The sequence below is a fragment of the Amphibalanus amphitrite genome, unplaced genomic scaffold (assembly GCF_019059575.1).
Source record: "Amphibalanus amphitrite isolate SeventyFive unplaced genomic scaffold, NRLGWU_Aamphi_draft 000365F_arrow, whole genome shotgun sequence".
NCBI classification, from domain to species: domain Eukaryota; kingdom Metazoa; phylum Arthropoda; class Thecostraca; order Balanomorpha; family Balanidae; genus Amphibalanus; species Amphibalanus amphitrite.
The window spans coordinates 43,510-63,513 of record NW_024881859.1 but is presented as its reverse complement, the minus strand read 5'-3'; the positions used below and the strand labels follow the sequence as shown (position 1 = coordinate 63,513).

The 20,004-nt window shown below is 51.8% G+C and overlaps 1 protein-coding gene across 1 annotated transcript in view; it reads right to left on the bottom strand.

Annotated features, from left to right (window-relative positions):
• Positions 1–19,543, bottom strand: part of LOC122389617 — a 50,928-nt gene extending 31,385 nt beyond the window's left edge. Inside the window, exons 1-2 of the mRNA XM_043381807.1 lie at positions 19,394–19,543; positions 3,027–3,212 (exon numbers count right to left, since the gene is read on the bottom strand). Of these exons, the coding sequence (XP_043237742.1) occupies positions 3,027–3,107 (81 nt within the window). The 5' untranslated portion in view covers positions 3,108–3,212; positions 19,394–19,543. The remainder of the gene's footprint in view (positions 1–3,026; positions 3,213–19,393) is intronic.
• Between the last annotated feature and the right edge of the window lie 461 nt (positions 19,544–20,004).

Below are 20,004 nucleotides of genomic sequence, written 5' to 3'. Positions count from 1 at the left end.
ATAGTTGGAGATCGTTCCCGGCGCCAGAATAGCAGTTTGAATTTTTCCTCATTGACTTATAATGGTGAAGTCACGAAAATGACCTGACCTCATATGACCTTTAGGAAAAATCCGAGATATACAAGTTGTGGGACTTATAATGGATACTACATCCTGCAAGTTTCATTTCCCTGTGACATCTCCTCTGGCAGTGAGGGCGTTGCGAAGTTGCGACATCTGAAGACCGTGCAGAGGTTCACTTATGACGTCATAGGTCAGTGACCTGACCTGACCCAAAAATGCGGTTGGTGTCAAAAGATCCGGCTTGAATCAAAGGTCAGGTATGCCAAGTTTCAGCTCTCTATCGCCAGCGTGTTCGGAGCTATCGCGAAAAAACCCTATGGGGGGGCGGCACCCGCCCCCCCCCCCTCGGCCGGCGAGGGTTAAAGGGACCCTCCCACCTTCAAAAAAGTTAATGAATTGGCATGAAAGTGATGTCGCTCGATTCAGAAAGAGCAAAAACGAATATCTACCAAATTTCACCGAAAAATATTCACCGGTTTTCAAGATATTAGACTTCTACTTTTGTTTACCTTTTTGGGATCTCCGCTGTTCCTAGCGACTTCATTTTGGAAGTGCGGCGTTCGCGGCAGATGTTGCGCGCAAATAGCATTTACCACCGCTGCTTTACAAAGATGTTAGTATAAGGTTTTAAAATCGTTAGATCACCGCTGACGTCACAAATTCTAAGGGGGCATCTCAATGCATTAGCCCCTTAGAATCCGAAAACTGCAAGTTTGAAATTCCATATCTCCGAATTAAAGCATTTTTCGATGTTGTGAGTACCCAAACCGGTATTTGCAGGCCATGGCCACCAATTTGGCTATCTCAACTCAAAACTAATGTTAAGGTGGGATGGTCACTTTAATGCGTTTCTCCATTCATAGTTGTAGTTTGACGTAAGCTTGGTTACATTTGATGGGTCATAACTCAAAACGCGTCAACATTATGCGACTGACGGCAGGCGAAACACCGGAAATGCTCAGTGGCATTTGTGAAAAAATGGTTGCTTATCGTAATGAGAAATACGTGTGCCTTTGTGATGTGTGCATTCGCAGTGCCATAAATACAGTGCATATTTCTTTTAATGAGAAAGGGTTGTGATAATGTGATGCACTACATGCCTCCATAGAGACCAACTAGAGAATCATCTTGATGCGAAACGGCATAGGAATAACCTCAACAAACAGGCACTTTCAAAGGTGCTTATCAGCTACGTAGTTCTGTCATCAAAAGCTAAGCGTTCTTGTTTCGCTCCAGATATTCATTATCCGCATTACCCACAAGTCTCGCATGGAAACCAGTTCACCAATCAATCCGGATCATCTGTTACATTTCCGCGGCATATCGCGCAGCTCGCAGTTTCGCCGGCCCTATTTCGTACGACCGGTCTGAATCGCCGGGCATCTCGGGTGTTTCTCCCACGGTGTCGTGTATAACGGTTGTAGGAGTATGTACGTCCGGTGATCGCTCCCAGAGGTTCGATAACCAGGGCAGTGAGGGGGGTTTGTCACAGATGGAATTGGGTGACTGCGCAAGGATCGTGAGTTGGGCATTGGTCCCATGCTCATTGCCTTTGTTGAGTGTACTGTGTAGGTAACATGCTGAGGTGCATTTGTGTATGATGAGTACAGGCATGATAAAAAAAAATAAAGACAGGTATGCTTCGACCAAGCGGAATGCGAATCATAAACTAATTTGATAATGCACAATAATAATTGTTCCTGTTGATTTTAACAATTTTGATCAAAAGCCGGACGTTTTTGACACTATTAAAGATTTCTCAATAAAATGTCAAGATCGCTATAACAAAAGCAGCGTAAAACATGACCCAGTCAGTATTGCTGGCAAGTTATCAGCAAAAAATTGACGAGTCTCCCTCGCTTAGGACCCAAGTGGCTATGCTTCGGCGTTATTCAGCTGTGACACCATTACCATAATGTCCAGTCCGGTGTGAGGCGACAAGCAAGCGTCAAACTCCCTAATGGCACTGTCATTTCGACGCATTAGCATATCAAAGGTCCTTGGATCAAAGTGAAGTCCGAAACGCTACCACTGTCATGGAGAGTAAAAAGCAACTTTGGCTTATTCATGACATTCGTCACACCTGGTTATTTGGGTCGACACTGTGTTAGTTTTTGCCAATAAAACACAATCCAACCTCGAAAGCCAAACTAGTTTCACTTGCCCAAAATTTGGTCACCTCAAACACCGGATTCCTCCAAGGTCGGCCGTTTACGACCGGTGTGTGTTTTATCGCCGGGCCATGGGCAAACAGGTGCGCGCCGCACTGTGTCCTGAGTTGTCGAACATCCGCCGGACTCCGTGACGACATACGATTCAAAGGGACCGACCAGTGACCGCGGGGCATGACGCAATGGGGAGGGAAAAAGGCAGACGCACGTAGAATATATCTGCTTACGAACAAGGACATACTTTTGTTTAAGCTGGGTCTTTGTTTGGTTTTAGCTGGACATTTGATGCGCATGATGTCATAAAAGATAAGTTACTATGACTACAGATCGGATGCGTCTATGGTCACGCAATGGTAGGTTATCAGAAACAAACTTGGTAAACGGCCGTAACTATCGTGGCGCTGTTACTGGCCTAAGTTATATCCATGTAGATCCCGTATCCCATACAGAGCCAAAGAAAAACATTTATGATTCCTAGCCGAAGAAGTTTGAGCCACGCCTGATACTTCTGTGAGTCACAATATTGTTCTGGCTACTACCATTGATGGTACAGAATCATCCATGAGTCCATGAGTCAATGTTTACGACCGTGCCCGTTCCTGGAATTTCTCGTTAGCGTCAGGTCATGTAGTGAAAGCGATCGTGTCAGAGATTGCCAAGGACGAAACGATGACAGGCAGTAAACAAAAGCAGAACCATTAGCGCTAAATGGCAGCGAAATTCCACCGGGCCATTGTCAGAATGTTTCGGCTACCAGCGAGATCGTGCTCAGGCTCCGTCTAAACAGCTTACCTTCTTCTTATGGAGTTTGGAGAGTCCATACTTCCACACAAACGACTTCTTGATGTTGAAATTCGACATTCCCGAGTTCATTTCGGCTGCGAACTGGTAGTCTGGTCGCGCGCGATCGGCCTCTCACTTCACACTTGGGTCGTGGCTTGCATCAGAGTGGTGCCGGTGCCAGCAGCGACATCACACCTGAAACCAAGAATACATCCCCGGTCAAATTCAACATAGCCGCCAACGCAACCGAGTGGAAAACGATGGGGATTTCGCGGCAGTGTTATGATGTGGTAATCCCCGACGAGTCAGTTTTCCTGGCTAACAGGAAGGAAAGAGTGATGTGGTAATATGACCTAAACGGGGACTAAGGAAGCCGCAAGTGTTTTGCGGTAGTGCAAAACGCATGAAGAATAAATCATGATGTCTGTCGCCGTTTAACTAACGGCTCCGGCGTGAATGTCGCACGCGCTGATGTCAATTTAGTGTCACGGAATGTCTGACGATAATTGTTCGATTCGGGACTTGGGATTCATTCGATTCGATCGTGGTCGTCCTTTTCTGGGGTTCATTGGGGATGTTTTTTTGTAATAATATAATACGTGACTGGGGACTTTATTGCCTTTGAGAAGTAAACAAAACTAGATTCGATGTCCTTGAAGCAGTGATTAATCGTAAAGTACCTATTCGTTCATTTTATCTCGCAATATATGTAGATAGAACAATAACGTTGTCATATCCTCGATTTCGCTAATGCGGTATCAATTCGTGTGTTATGCGTAAAACCATGACATTTTGGTCCTCCGGGCCGGATAGGCATTCGCCTGTCGATACGGTCTACTAGTACATTCGAAAATGAGTGATCGACTGAAAAGAATCAGATCGAGAAAGGAGGCCAAGTTCTCCCGAATATGTGCCAGAGCGGAGGCACTAATGTCGGCGCAAGGAAGCACGACCTTGCTGGCCGAATCCTTGAAGGACTTAGACGATGTCCTGGAAGAAATACTGTCCATAAGTGACGAGTACGAAGATCAGCTACAAAACGCTGAAGAACGAGAACTTGCCGAAAAACACATTGAAGAGATAGAAGAAACGCACAGGCTTCTTGTCTCTAAGATAAAGTCGCACTTGGAGTTGCGAGCCAATGCCACTCGATCAGATGTCACTTCTTCCAAGTCCGTGTCAGTTAGTCACTCACGCGTCTCATCGAGCTCTCAAGCGTCCACCGCTTTAAAGGAAGCTCAGATCGAAGCACGACTCAAACAAATGCGTGTGGAGCAGTTGACGCGCCGCCTCGAGGCGGAACGAAAGGCGGAGCAGCAGGAAGAAGAAAATCAGCGTCGTCAGCGTGAAATTGCTCGCTCAGCTCGCCTTGCTGAAGCCCGTGACGAAGCAGAGCTCGCAGCAAAGGAGGCGGAACTGCGCAAGGCGGCGGAGAGTGAACTTTGCTGGGACCGAATCGATGATTTTCCTAATGGAAATTCGTCGGGAGAAGAGGTCTGTCGCCAGCCGGAACAGGCGGCGGCTAACGCTGGTACCGCAAGCCAGGCGCAAGCTGATGGCGCTAACGATTGTAATCATCCAAGTCCTAGTGATGCGCCTCCAAACACTTCTCCTATGCCCCCCGTTCTAGCCGTTCACAATGCTGAATTAGTCTGCCAAGAGACGACAACAGGCGCCATCGTTGAGGGAGGACGCAAAACGGCAAAGGAAGACGCTCCAGACAAACCAACCACGCCGGTTGGAGCGACTAAGACTTATCAAGAAACTTCACACCTGTCCTGGATCTACGACATTTCCAGCTCCTCTCACGTTGAATCAGCTGACGCAAGGAACGTAAATTATCGGAGCGTTCCTCAGATCCAGCTCCCGAAATTCAGTGGGGCCGCAATCGAATGGCCACAGTGGATTGGGCTTTTCAAGACGTTGATACACGACCAGAGAGGCTTATCGAATTCGGAGAAACTTGCTCACCTTCAGTCCTCGGTGACTGGCCTCGCTAAGCGCGCCGTCGAAGGGATGCTCTATGATGGAAAACTGTATCCAATCGCGCTTCAAACATTACTGGAGAGGTTTGGAAGAGAGGGAGATATCGTGAACGGAAGGCTCTCCGCCGTTTTTACCTTCCCTCCTATGCAGGAAATCAGCCCAACCACACTAGAAAACTTCTACTCGGTGGTGCACTGCGCTGTCTCAGTGCTTGAAAACATGGGCTACGATGGAGACCTCAGCAGCACAGAAAATCTCCGTCGCGTCGTGCTCAAACTTCCGGACGATCTAAGACGCGAATGGAGCCGCGAAGCTGTTGCAGCTGAGCCAAAGCGGGCAACCCTTCGAGACTTCGACCAGTGGCTGGGCCGGCAGGCTCGAATCCTGTCAACGGTCCCAGTGAGATCCGCTGAGATGAGAAAACCGCCTCGCCGTGACAACTCACGGAGCCTGACTCACCGACTCGCTTCGAGCGCATCGACCCTGACGACTGCTCCGAAGGTAGAGTCGGAACCATGCTGCATCTGCGGTGAACACCACCAGCTTGTCAATTGTCCCGTCTTTATTCGGCAAACGCCTCAGGAGCGGGCTAAGTCCGTCGGAGAGAGCCGCAGGTGCTTCGTATGCTTAGAATATGGACATCGCTCACGTCAGTGCTCATCTGGGGAACGATGCGGAGAGAGCGGCTGCCAAGGAACACATCACCGTCTGCTGCACGGAAGCGGTAGGGTCTTCCCTCGTTCCGACCGCACTGAAGTGACGGCGAATCCCCGGACGGTTGCAGTAGCGACACCTCAGGAAGAAGACACGACAATGTTACAAATCGTGCCAGTTCGAGTTCACGGTATTGATAACTTCATCGATACATTCGCCCTTCTTGACTCAGGCGCTCAGGTTTCCTTGTGTACCGAAGACCTGGCCGATAAATTGAAACTGAAAGGCGAGAGGCGGTCTCTGAGTCTCAACAACGTCGAAACGAGTGGACGGCGCCGCATGGCACTGAAGACATCAATAAAGTTGACGCCACTGTCGCATGATGCTGAGCCCGGTTCTGTAACCGCCAGCGAGGTATGGACGGTGCCGAAGCTGAATGTCCCCTCTCCACCAATCAGTTCAGCCACACGCGCCAAATGGGAGCATCTGGAAGGTCTTGATATCGCCTTCGCTCGGCCAGACCAAATTCAGGTACTGCTGGGTGCAAACGTGCTGGAAGCTTTACTTCAGAGGGAAGTAAGAGTCGGAAGACCGGGACAGCCAGTCGCCATCAGGACCCATTTCGGTTGGTCGCTCTCTGGAAGGATAAGCGGCCTAGTTCCCCCGGAGACACAGCACGTGATGCACGTGCATCGCAGCACACCACGCGAGGACGAACTGAGCGATATGTTGCAGAGGTTTTGGGACACCGAATCGTTCGGCTCGACACACTCGGACATAAAGTCACTCTCGCAAGATGACCGTCGAGCTGTGAAAATCCTGGAGGAGACCACCACGCTGGTAGATGGGCATTTTGAAGCTCCTTTACTGTGGAAGTCCGACGACGTTTCAATGCCGGACAATCGACTGGGTGCTCTTCGACGGCTGGAAAGGACAGAAAGGTCACTTTTGAGAGACTCTGGGAAGGCAGAGAAGTACAAGGAAGTCATCGACGATTATGTCACGGCTGGCTACGCACGGAAGGTAAAGAACAGCGACGTGACGAAGGCAAGCCAGAATCGTTGGCTATTACCTCACCATGCTGTGTCAAATGCAAACAAGCCTGGCAAGATCCGGATGGTGTTTGATGCGGCCGCTGAGTTCCACGGCGTGTCGCTAAACAGTCGATTACTGACAGGGCCTGACCTCCTCCAGGAGCTCCCGGGCGTCCTGATACGATTTCGAGAGAACCTCATCGGAATAGCGGGTGACATTGATCAGATGTTCCTGCAAGTGAGGATTCGACAGCAGGACCAGCCAGCTCTGAGTTTCTTATGGAGAAACTTGGAGTGCGACAGACCACCGGATACGTATGAGATGACCAGAGCGATCTTTGGCGCCAAATGCTCTCCGGCAATTGCCAGTTACGCACTTCGGAAAGCTATAGAAAATCACAGAGACGGAGAAGGTCGATGGCTGGCGGATCAGATATCGCAGCAATTTTATATGGACGATTACGTGTCTTCAGAAGACACTACGGAATCGGCCATCGATCTTCTGCACACCGTCACGAGGCGTGCGGCCAGCGGAGGATTCAAGCTACGGAAGTGGATGAGTAATTCCTCCGAGGTTCTGACTTCTGTTGCCCCCGCCGACAGAGCTCATCCGGACGCGGATGTATCCGCACCACAGCCTCCCAGGCGAGTTCTCGGATTGCTGTGGGACACAGAAACTGACACCATCGGCATTCAAGCACCCGGTCATCAGAAAATGCCTACGACAAAACGTGGGGTGCTCGCCTCCTTGGCGTCAGTATTCGACCCACTGGGTCTCGTGACGCCCTTTACCCTTCATGGAAAGCTGCTCATGCAGGACCTGTGGAAGAAGCAAATTTCATGGGATGCAGTACTGGAAGCCGATGATCTTCGTCGTTGGAGGTGCTGGCAGGAAAGCGCAGCTATGCTCGCTGAGCTCAGCGTTCCACGATGCTATAAGCCGTCCAGCCAATCGAGAGTCACTCGGCGAGAACTCCACATCTTCTGCGATGCTTCGGAGACTGCCTTTGGAGCCGCGGGCTACATAAGGCTTTTATTTTTGGATGGAAGCATCAGTAGCGCTCTAGTGATGAGTCGCACCCGCGTCGCACCACTGAAAAATCTCACAATCGTTCGGTTGGAGCTGCAGGGAGCGGTACTTGCAGTTCGACTGGCCCGCAGCATTGGAGCCTCTCTCACGACCCCAGTCGATGACACATACTTTTGGACAGATAGTGAGGTGGTCCTGGGCTACATAAACAACGACAGCCGCCGCTTCCAAACGTTTGTAGCGAACAGGGTCGCTGAGATTAGAGATAGTACAAGTCCCAAACAATGGCGTCACGTACCAGGCTCGTTAAATCCAGCGGACGACTGCTCGCGTGGCCTGGCTATCACAGAACTGAGTGCAGACAGTCGATGGTTCAGAGGCCCTGAATTCCTACAAAGGCCGGAGCAATACTGGACCACGTCTTCACGGCCCACGCCAGTGGATAACGACGATCCAGAGGTGAAGACAGTGGCTGCGCTGAGTGAGTCGTCTGCGGCAAAGTTGCTGGTGGATCCTGCTCGCCATTCGTCCTGGATCCGATACAAGCGTGTGACTGCTTGGGTGCTCCGCTTCAGAAACAACTTGATCGCCAAGACACGTCCGCGTTGTCGAGAGTTCCTCAAAGATGGACCACTGGCTGTAGAAGAGCTGCAACAGGCAGAAAGTCATGTTTTTCGAAAGGTTCAAGAAGAGGGGTTTCCCGAGGAGCTGAAAGCTTTGTCCAAGAACAAGCGTCTGCCTCCCAACAGCTCTCTCGAGCAGTTGACTCCGGCGCTCGATGCTAACGGAATCATCCGTGTAGGTGGGCGACTCGAGCGAAGCTCTCTGCCTACGCCAACGAGACATCCTATCATTCTTCCGAGGCGCCATGACGTTACTCGACTTATCGTCACAGCAGAGCATCGCAGAGTGCTCCACGCGGGAGTGGAGCATACTCTGAATGAACTCCGTCAGAACTACTGGATTCCCAAAGCCAGATCAACTGTGAAGATGCATTTGCACAACTGTGCTCTATGTCGGAATCGGCGCGCGCATCCACAGGCTCCACTGATGGCAGATTTGCCAAAGGCGAGATTCGACAGCCGGCATCCGTTCAGCTCCATCGGATTGGACTTCTGCGGGCCGGTGTGCGTGCGGGTACGGCGTCGCACCGAACGGAGATTCATCTTGCTTGTAACCTGCCTATCTACTCGAGCCGTACATCTCGAGCTGACGTCGTCTCTCGACACAGATAGTTTTCTGTTAGCTCTTCGACGTTTCATGAGCCGCCGTGGCCGCCCTACAGAGATTCACTGCGACAACTGGAAGAGCTTTAAGAAAGGTGAACAAGAACTTCGAGAATCACTGCGACATTGGAATTCAATGCAGATCAGCGACGCCCTAACTCAACAAGGCATCAAGTGGATCTACAGTCCTCCCGGCGGGCCTCACATGGGAGGCTGTTGGGAGAGGCTGGTGGCGTCCGTCAAACGGTGTCTGCGAGCAGTTGTCGGCCAGAATATAGTCACAGAGGAGGTACTGACGACCGTTCTGGCGGAAGTAGAGTTTATGATGAACAGCCGCCCGCTAACCTACGTGAGCTCCTCTGCCGGCGACCCGCAGGCTCTGACGCCGAACCACATACTTCTCGGCCGCGAGTCCCCGAGTCTCCCTCCCGGCGCATGCTCAGATGAGGATCTCTGTCTCAGACGACGCTGGAGACAAGCTCAGAAAATATCGGAACACTTCTGGAGACGATGGTCGAAAGAGTACGTCCCGACACTAGTGAAGCGGGGAAAATGGACGAAGGAGACCCGACAGATTCAGGTGGACGACGTAGTTCTCATCGCGGAGAACAACACCCCTCGAGGTCGCTGGCCGCTCGCGCGAGTGACGAAGGTGTTCCCCGGCTCTGATGGCCGTGTCCGCTCTGTGGAGCTGAAAACAAGAGCTGGAACGTACGTGAGGCCAGTAGTGAAGATATGCCTCCTCGAGAACGGGGCGTAACGGGTTCGAGCAGACAATGAGACGGTGAAACGGCTGAGCACTGGGCATAGGTTACTGGTCACACCTTCGGCGGGGGGAGGGGGGAAGATGTCGCCGTTTAACTAACGGCTCCGGCGTGAATGTCGCACGCGCTGATGTCAATTTAGTGTCACGGAATGTCTGACGATAATTGTTCGATTCGGGACTTGGGATTCATTCGATTCGATCGTGGTCGTCCTTTTCTGGGGTTCATTGGGGATGTTTTTTTGTAATAATATAATACGTGACTGGGGACTTTATTGCCTTTGAGAAGTAAACAAAACTAGATTCGATGTCCTTGAAGCAGTGATTAATCGTAAAGTACCTATTCGTTCATTTTATCTCGCAATATATGTAGATAGAACAATAACGTTGTCATATCCTCGATTTCGCTAATGCGGTATCAATTCGTGTGTTATGCGTAAAACCATGACAATGTCTTCTTGCGATTTCGCCCTTTGATTTACTTTGTGCGCTACGTTAGGCAACCTCAGGATTGCATAAGACTAGGCTTCAATGACAGCACCCCTTCCGAGGCTCCTAATTGTTATCAATGCGCAGTCACACTTTTCACACATCATCAAGTCATCATTAGAGCATACCTATGCATAAGCGGAGTTGGGAAAGCCGGCGATTCACAACCAAATAAAGAAAGCAGCCCATCTGTTCTAATGCTCCTGCTGATGACAAGCCGACAACTACCGTTAATGATCCTGGCACTCGGGAGCACACAGGTCATCCGCTTTCCCCTCCACTTCCGCTGAACAATGCCACCGGTGTTAAATCGCGCCGCCTCCGCGAGCCCCGCGCAGCCCTCAGCGCCACAATAGCGAACACCGGAGCGACGAGGAGCGACTGCATTGTTCCCGAACTGAGTGGGTATCCTCTGGTCATCCGGTTACCATCGGGGATGTGAATCCCATCCTGTCGTTATCGTAAACTGCATGAGAAGCGAAAGATGCTACACGCGTGTGCGTAGTTGCAGTTACCTTGGTGCTACCGGCCTACCCGCCATTGCAGTTACCGTTGTGTTAGCGGCCTACCCGCCCATGCAGCTACTGTGGTGTTAGACGCCTAGTCGCCAATGCAGTTACCGAGGTGTTACTATAGTCTGGCAAACCTACGAACGAATGGATTTAAAGTGCTGCGGCTGTTCATGCATGTGCATTTGTATTGTGAGGGCATATTTTCTCTCACAAGTTTTCACATAATTTCTCCGAACAATGCATTTCAAATGACTAAAACACGTGCAAAGTGATGGAGGCGCTTTAACTCCGTTCTTACTTAGGTTTGCCAGACTATACCTCAGTCTGCGCTGCATTCTCGTGCTGCCTTCCTGTGTAGCAGTGCAGTCTCCACTCGTTAGGTACTGTTCCGAGTGTTCCCTACTGTGCGGTGGCAACTCATCCTTGCCGTTCGGATTGTTCTTTAGAACAGCAATAAATGTGGTTTAAAGCTCTGTAGAATATGTAAAGGTCCAGTGGCTATTTGATTTCTTATGTGTTCAATGTTCATGATTCACCATTGATTATCAGCACGATGACTTTGTTGGCAATGTAAAACGAATAAAACGACTGGGAAGACCAAGCCCGTGGATTTTTTGCAGCCGAACTCTGTCTCATTTATAGGCAAATACCTGAATGGTTTCCAAGCGTGGCCTAGACCACCTTTTTTGTCATGAGTAAATACAATATCTACCTACTTGTGTTCTTGCAGTGTCACAAATACAAATAAAGTCCATCGTTTTTCGGATACTTATGATGACATCGCTGGATGTCTTCACATTCCAAGTTCTTGTTAGGTAATTTGCATAAATGGGGTTGGTAACGTTAAAATTCCTTCAAAAGGTAATCAGAATAAGATATGCATGTGCATTGTGCAATGCAGTCTTATCTGCCCATTCCGTTTCACTAAGAGTCCAGCGACTCGAACAGGGCGAAATATTTCCGGGACAGCTCGCTCTGACGGCTGACCAGCAGAAGCGAGCACCGCTTCATCAGCGACTCGAGCTATACCACAGCCGGCAGCCAAACACAATCTCTCCAACAGGTGACAGTTACATATGGCACCAGCCTTCCATTATCCACCAGCTGCACAAAGCACCACTGCCAGCTGTTATCACCCGCGGCTCAGGAGAATAGCGGTCCAAGGCACCATGGCTGTCCAATGCACCAGTGGATTAAAGACACCAACGGATGAAGACACCATGGCCGTGCATGGCCAACGCCAAGTCACCAGCTATTCACGTCTCATCGCCAGTCCATTAGCCCCGCCAGACACCCATTCCTAGGCCGGCAGACCACGTGAGCCAACCCCTGGGGCTCGTCCATCATGCAGATCTCGTCACTTTCGCTGCCGTTACGGCAAGGTGCGATGTGGTCGCACTGGACATACCGGTTGCATAATGAGCGCCGGTGCAAGACAGACGCGGTGACTACAGTTACTTCCCACCTACCGGTCACCTGACCGGTTCCTGGCCAGATTCCGCCCCGGTCCTGTCACTGGACCGCGTCACCGGGCTGCGTTACGGAGCGTGTCACCGCACCGTCACCGACCCGTCACCAACCGTTTGCGGTGACCGGGTCTCTCAGCACCGCCCGGGAGCGGTCCCGCAATGAACATTCCGTCCCTCGCCTCGCCTCAGCCACGCTGGGAAATCTCCCCCTGGGCCAGGTGGAAACCGAAAGTGATGGACATCGCTCAGACTTTCTCCGGGGTAATTTAAATTCCCCAAGAGGCGCGCTGTAACGGCCAGGGCGTTATGCAGATGTCCCGTCTCGCTCGGACGAGCTACGTGCGACCGGAGCGTCCCGTAAAAACGACCAGGCGCGCACCGTCACTATACGCTGCGACAACGCAATATTTCATGGTGTGGGTTTTCTCAGAGCGGTGTTACCACGTAAGGTGTACCGGCGCTATTTGTAGAGTGAATTACGAGAGGGTGTCATGGTGGTCGGAGTCTCAAGGGGTTCAATTTCCAATTGTTTTACTTTCTACGTTTAACTGGACAGCCATTATATCGTATTGTCTAACCGTACCTGAACAACAAGATTTCATGGAATTCTAACGCCACCTGATCGCAGAAACCTGACTTCTTTATTGTTGGTGAATTATACTTCAAGCACCGCTGCTTTCGCACACTAAGTCGGAAGAGAAACTGCAAACTGCAAAACCAACCGGGCGGGAATCCGACAAAAGACGATCGTGACTTGTTCCGTGCTTATACAATGGGAGACTCATGAGCGAGTTAGCACGGAGGTCACAATGACTGCCGCTCTGGTAGCGTTTCACCAGCCACGCTGCTCCGGAGGGCTTCGGCCAACGGGATCGCGAATGTTAAGTGCCAGACAATCGTCATTGTTTAGGCATATCGAGCACGAAGTCGCAGATTATGAATCCCGTTTTGGGTGTGGCTGTCGGTTGGCATCCATACCGTTAGCAGTGCAATATAAGAGGCGAATATTGAAGGAAGCTCAAAATTCAAACAGACATTGGACAGAAAATAATAAGTCAGCCATGCGGATCGAGTGACAAAACCAGGATAAATACCTAAACATTTCATCACTTCCACCATCGAAGCCATCATCATCGATTCAGCCGTCTCCCTACGCAGTGTTTTCTCTCGCCCGGCCGAGATGAGCGCAGGGTCAAACAGCCGGGTCAAGAAGCACCCTCGTGCGAAACCGAGAGTGCTCGAGGAGAGAGAGTGAAACTGAATCTATCGGCCGCGGGCGGTCATCGGCTGGCCGGCTGCCAGAGATGAAACTGTCTGTCGACGACCGATCGTAGTCCGTCGCCCGCGGCGGATCCGAGCCGAAAGCGAGTCTGATGCTGACTGGCGTGACAAGGAAATACTCGACTCCGGGGAGGGATGAATGCCGTGTCAGGGTGAATATCGGTTTTATGTATTGATCACTCGCTCGTCGAGGCTGAATGCAGCGTGACGAGGGATGGATGTCATGACGCAAAAGCGATGGAGTCGTTGGGAATTTCAATGAAAACCTTTCATATTGGGGATGCGGAAAGTGACCATTGCTTAACATGTAAGACATGCGTTGCATAAGCTATTGGAAGAGACTCCACATCACAAAATACTTTCATACGGCGAACCGAGCCGTTACGGTATCACACACAGAAGTAGCCGTTCTAACCGCTGCTCGCGGCCCAAATTTCCCAACTTCCCCTGGCGTGCGAGCGTGCGCGGGGCGGGGCGGCACCTCCCGACTCTCGTCTAACGAACCTGGACGTCACGGGGGGCGCACTACAAATGGTGACGTCACCGCGGCACTAACTAACGTCCGCCGACCGGCCAGACACGCCGACGCTGGGGGAGGGGGGAGGGGCAGACAACTTTCGCCACGGCTGGACCGGCCCGGTGCCGAGACACCTGCACCAGCCGCCGCCGGCTCCGCTGGACTCCGAACTCTCTGGTCTCTCCGAGCTCTGCAGACTGACAGACCTCCAGCCATGATTGACCTCCAGCCAGCCGCCCCCGGCACGCTCTAACGCAACGGACTGTTGACCTGACCCGCAGCGTGTCTGGGGCAGTGGCGAGTGAGACGGCTGCGGGGGGGGGGGGGCTGGGTGTCTGGTCCGATAATGGCACCGTATGGGTGCAGAGGGACCCGTCAGGACGGAGTAGGTTGGCGAGACCCACAGGGCGAAATGGAGGGGTCACGTCTAATGAGGGTGTCTGACACAGCCAAAAGGGGGTTCTGATGTAGGGTGTGTCATGAAAGCGAGAGTGAGGGACAGCGAGGGCGTCGGCACCGCGGGGTCGATTTCTCACCGGGGCTCTTGTAAAACGTGCGCCGACTGAGGACGACAAAAAGGCGACTAGGTGGGACAAGGTCGACCGGATCGTCGCGGGCGTCCTGGAGGTTGCCAGTAGGTGTAACAGCTACACACCAGTCGGAGAAACACCTCCTGACGGCCGTGTCCCGGCCTCCGAACAGCCCCGTAACTCACTGTCCGAGTCACCGCCGCGGCCGGAGACATCGGCACACGCCCAGCTGTGGTGACACAAGCGGAGTGTTTGGTCGGGCATTGGTCACACCCCACCGACGGCCTTCTGCAGTCTCCCGCACCAGCTGGTCAGTCAGTGTTCCCAGCGACATATGACGGGCTGGCGGTTGCTAAATTTTCTCAATGGACCGACCAGGTGGCGAGTGGGTTACCAAATCGTCTCGGGATGCGAATTCTACCGGAACGATCTGCGCTCTCCACCCCAATGACCATTGCTGACAAAGGTAGGACAGTCTATGCTCTGAAATTCTCTTTCCTAAACTCTCCGTCATCCTACGAAATATCAGACGTTATAGCTGCGCTCCCTCCACCGTATGTCCTACAGCCCCCGTTCCCTCGCGCTTTATTAAAGCCATGTCAATCCCGAGGTCAGTCCTCGCCAGCAGGGGTGAACGGCCGACCATTCAGCCGATATCAGCCGCGCTATTAAATCCAAGCCGATACGATCAGATTCGATCAGATTCGATCCAGATTGAGCCAGACTGCACGGTGGGAGGGCGACACTGACGGAGACTAAGAGAGGATGTAATGAGCCATAGAAACGCGATCAAAGGCGAGGCGTGGCTTTCCTTACTCCCCGTATAAAACGGTGACATATGGATGACACGAATTATGTTATTAAAAGCACAGGTTGCACCATCCGCCCACTTTGAAGCCGAGTGCGCAGTCATACGACGTTGAGTCAGTCGCCTGCTGAGAGTGACACGCTGCAAACTTCAATACTATGAAACAACGAGCGAGCTTCGGCTGCATTCAGCATCTCTTGCGTCAGGCAAAACAGTTCTGATGGAAGAGTCGTTGCAGTGATGGTCATGTATCTATCCAACGCAAGGGCATGATAGCCTGAAACAGCTGTGCGATGTTCAAATCCGCCAGGCTGTTTTCCGTTGTTCATAGTATATCCTTGAGAGCAAGGATTCGACTAAAACCACCGGCTGCCCTTTACGAATCGAACAATGAAATGCTTTTTCACGCTTGAAAAGTCACTAACATGCACAACGTATTTCTACCACCAATCCCATTCCGCGATTGTTTTAGACACACAACAGCCAGGGTCCGCAGCGGCATTTCAGGCACGCCAGAACCCCATCAGCGGGCCATGACACGCCTGCCATTACACGGGTGGTGGGGCAGACCGCGCCAGTTTCTCGCCTCGTTTACTCCCTGAAGGCCGCAGCTCGACGGTCAGGACCTCACCGCCAGCCCAGTGCCATATAACTCGTCCCCGCGTCAAGGTAGCGGTAGCTAACGAGGCAGAAGAACACGGCTCTACCATGTCTGTTTATACTACTTCCTAACGTCTCTCATGCATCCGGAGACATGGGCGTGATGCCGACGGGCGACTGGTGAAGCGGAAATAAAGAGGCCCGGCTGCATTTATTATCACCATGGATGTAACCAAACCGCGTCACTATCGCCGGGGGTTTCATGGAGCCTCGTATGACTTAGCACAGACGCGCAAATGCCCTTGAAGACACTCGCTGCAGCGTCATGTTACTGGCGCTGTCTCCAAGCCTGACGAAGGCACAAAGTCAGCAAAAAGCTTAGCCACCGTCACACCCATACGCTCGGATCCGTACAGCGGGACCCGGAGCCCAATCCTTCGCAGAACCGAACTGACACACCTCTGTGTGCATAATGCACGTTTACACAGTGTACCTAACCGACAAGGCGGCGGGCCCGGAATCAGCACGCAGACGGCGTGCGCGTCGTGTATCAGCATAGACGGCGTCGTCAGTAGAAACGGCGGCGAGCGGCGGTGACGGAACGCCAGGCGGGCGAGCAGGCGAGCGACAGTGCTATCAGTCATGATTCAGCCGTTGGCGGTTCCTTTGGTCGGGCCGAGGCCGGACTCGCGCATTTCCGCAGGAAGTCTGTCCTGAATATGCCACCGACGGCCATTAACGTGGTGAAGTGGAAAGCAGAAGAGACCGCTAGCGATGGATAGAACGGAGGCAGACGACTCTCAAGTCTTAGACAGTACAGCACCGAGTGTACCCAGAGCACCCTGCACCCGTCCTGTGCAGAATCATCCTAAGCGGGCGCGACCTGTTTGACCCGCGCTGACCCGGTCTGGTCTGGTTGGACCGGCTCCGGTCTAGCCCCTCCTCCGTATCAGCCGCGCCGGACGTCAGCCCTCCCCGTCCCGTCCCGCTATGCTCCGTCCCGTCCTGCTCAGCTCCGGCACGCCCGGGCCGTCGAGCAGCACCTGGACATTATACGCTCCGCCCCGGTCCATCGCCGCCGGCGCCGGCCGTCGAATATAGGCCAGGACAGCGCGCGCGTCGGCCGCCGCCCCCAGCCCTCCGCGGCTGTCTGGCGGAGGAGGGAAAGTGAGCCCCGCGCGCGGCGACCGGTCGGTCCGCGATTGAGTTATGTGCGGTCGGCGGTTGGCACTCATATGGGTCAGCCGGCCGAACGCCGGTAATGAGCAGATGAGTTCCGAGTGTCTCTTTGTTCCTTTGTTTCCGTAACTGCCCTCTGATGAGGTCTACTTAGCGCTGATGGGTCTGAAATTGCGGCGGAGAATTAGGCATGAGCCTAGGTCAACGCCAATAGGAGTGCCGGTTGTATTATGAATAGGAAGAAGCGCATATGGATAATAGCCACCCATACACCATGAAAAAATGGCCAAAGGTGAACTAAGCGACCTCCGAATGAGACACATACGAATCGCTTCCAAAAGCTGTTGAAAATTTTGACGTAAGATAGTTGCAGACAACCTCTTTAGCATCGCTTTCTCAGAACGCTTGCAAGGAAGCAGCATGAGTTCAATGTCCAGCTAAACTGCTTTCAGTTTAGTCATCCCCTCGCTTCTTGGCAAACAACCAGTTTCAAAGGACCTGATAACAAAACGACAGGGCGGTAGCCTCACTTCCTGACTTTGCTGTAAGCGGGAACAAATACGATATCATTGCAGACACCCGCAAGATTATCCGTTAGCGTCACTTTCTCTAACGACTTATGGCCGAATGATTGTTGTGTCGTCACCTCTGAAATCCCTGCCATCGCGCGGATAGCCATAACACCCGGAAGAACACCTAGATCGCTGCAGAACCAGGAAGACAATGAAAGTGAGTGTCACTTTTAGGGCATTTGTCTTTGCAACAACCGCGACTATCTAAGATTAGTTCTAGTGAAGATTTCAGCAAACAGATGAAAGTGCTTATTCAACTTCTGACCTTCCAGCATGGGTTAATAGGTACATCACATTGCATTACCTATACATTTATTTAAGAATTGCAGGCGCTACACAAAAAGTGTTCAGTTAGCACGCTTTCCTATTATTTGTGTGAAAAAGTGCAATTATGTCATGGCGGCGCTGCCTCAAGACAACTGACCAATGAGTGGATAAAAGTGCACCAAAACACTATAGCGGTCCCAGATGGCATAGGGACATGGCTCCTTGCAGTCAGACCCAATTTACGCTTTACACCTGCCACAGTGCATGGGAAAGATTGAATAGCCTACCAGTCATTATGATTGGTCGCCACATCCTCTTCTTTCAGTCCCATGGCAGCGGTGCTAAAATCCCTGCTCGGTCCCTAGCATTTGTCATCGCACCTGCCTGCATCTAGCAACTTCACGTAACCACTCGGTTTTGTACCGAGTGGCTCGTAGTTCGTACGACCCAGTTTTTATGGCACGGTGTCCGACCCTGTTGTGCCCATTACAGTGTCGACACATCGCGGCGACACGCAAACAATGTGTGAGCTGAGAGCAGTGTGACGCGAGCTGTGAGCTAACGTCCCGACATTGTATGATGCCACCTGTGTTGCCTATCTGATCCATCATCGCGGCGCGACGAGCAGTGTGTGGAGCCAAGTGTCTTGCCCTCCCCCCCCCCCCCCCCCAGCGAGATGTGTCAGTAAAAAAAGAATTACAACGAAAAAAAATATTGACATGAATGTTGAGTTATAATAAAATACGACTTAGCACATAATTCACAATTTAATTAAAAAGCCATCCTATCTTATTCAAAACAAATAACAGTACAAGCGGAGCAATTCGAAGGCGCATACGTGAAAAACAGTTGCAGATTTTCAATCAGCAAATGTTGGCTTAGTTCGGGGCTCGGAATGAATGAACTCATCAGAGCAAAAGCATGCCGACTGTCATGTCCAATGCAGAATAAGACAAACTGAGCGATAAGCATGATGCCTTCAATAAGGAGCTAGGACATTTTTATTTTGGCCATGGTCTCAAAGGCCCCATGGTTTCGTAGCATTGGCGATTCCGATAACTATCCGATACTTCAAAATTGCATTAATTGGCCATATCAAACGCACAGTTTGGTCATTGTTCACAAAATGTCATGCAACAGGTTAGACATAGACTAGGCAGTATTGATTCTTCTCGAGGGTGATAAAAAAGCGGTATTTATAAAAAAAGCCATGGTGAAAGACAATACAAGTCAATTCAATCTTTCAAGAGCTAAGCACTGAGCACACAAGCATAAATATCGGGTATCTGTACAAATGCCGAAACAGCATGCATAAAGCGATAGAATGGGAAAAGGCAAGCTACTCACAGGAAAGCAAATACTGATACCAGAAGAAGTGGCGAGCTCCCTTTTCACAGCTCGATAAAAGTTTAACAGATCAATGCCCCTAGAGGACACACCAGGGGCCACGTCCGCTCACCTGAACCTCCTGCTCCGCTCCGGCCGGCCTCGTGGCCACTCGGTCCCGTATTGACACTGCGGCTAACACGATCCACACGAGCGAGATCGGGTCACGCTCTCTCGCGTCGACGTCGCACGCGCACACCAAGCGCCAGCCACCGCCGCGAGCCGTCGACTGACGCCGACAGGGCCGGGCCGGCGGCGCGTCCCACCGCCGAGCCGCCGCCGCGGGACGGGAGCGGACGGTTTCTCTTTCGTTGGGAGGACGCCGGGCGGCTGGCTCGAGGCGAGGACGGACGTGCTGCACGCCGCCGGCTCGGAGATGCCGTTTGCGATGACGGATGAGATGCTGGAGTGATAGCCGGTGACGGACTCCCGTAGAGGGTGGGAGAGACTATGAACTTCGACATCCGACATGCTTTGTGGCGGTGTTTTCGATGGAGAGACGTCCGTTTCAAAGAAAGCTGCCGTGCCGCCACAGTCACACCTGTTTACAGCATTTCTCGGTCGTAATTAACAATAAGTGATGCGTTTGGAAGACACACGAAGGAGAAAATGTGGTGGAAGCGAGGAGAGTAGAAATAATTTACTTGACGAGAGAAGACGCTTTTATCTAAATTCTTCCTGATT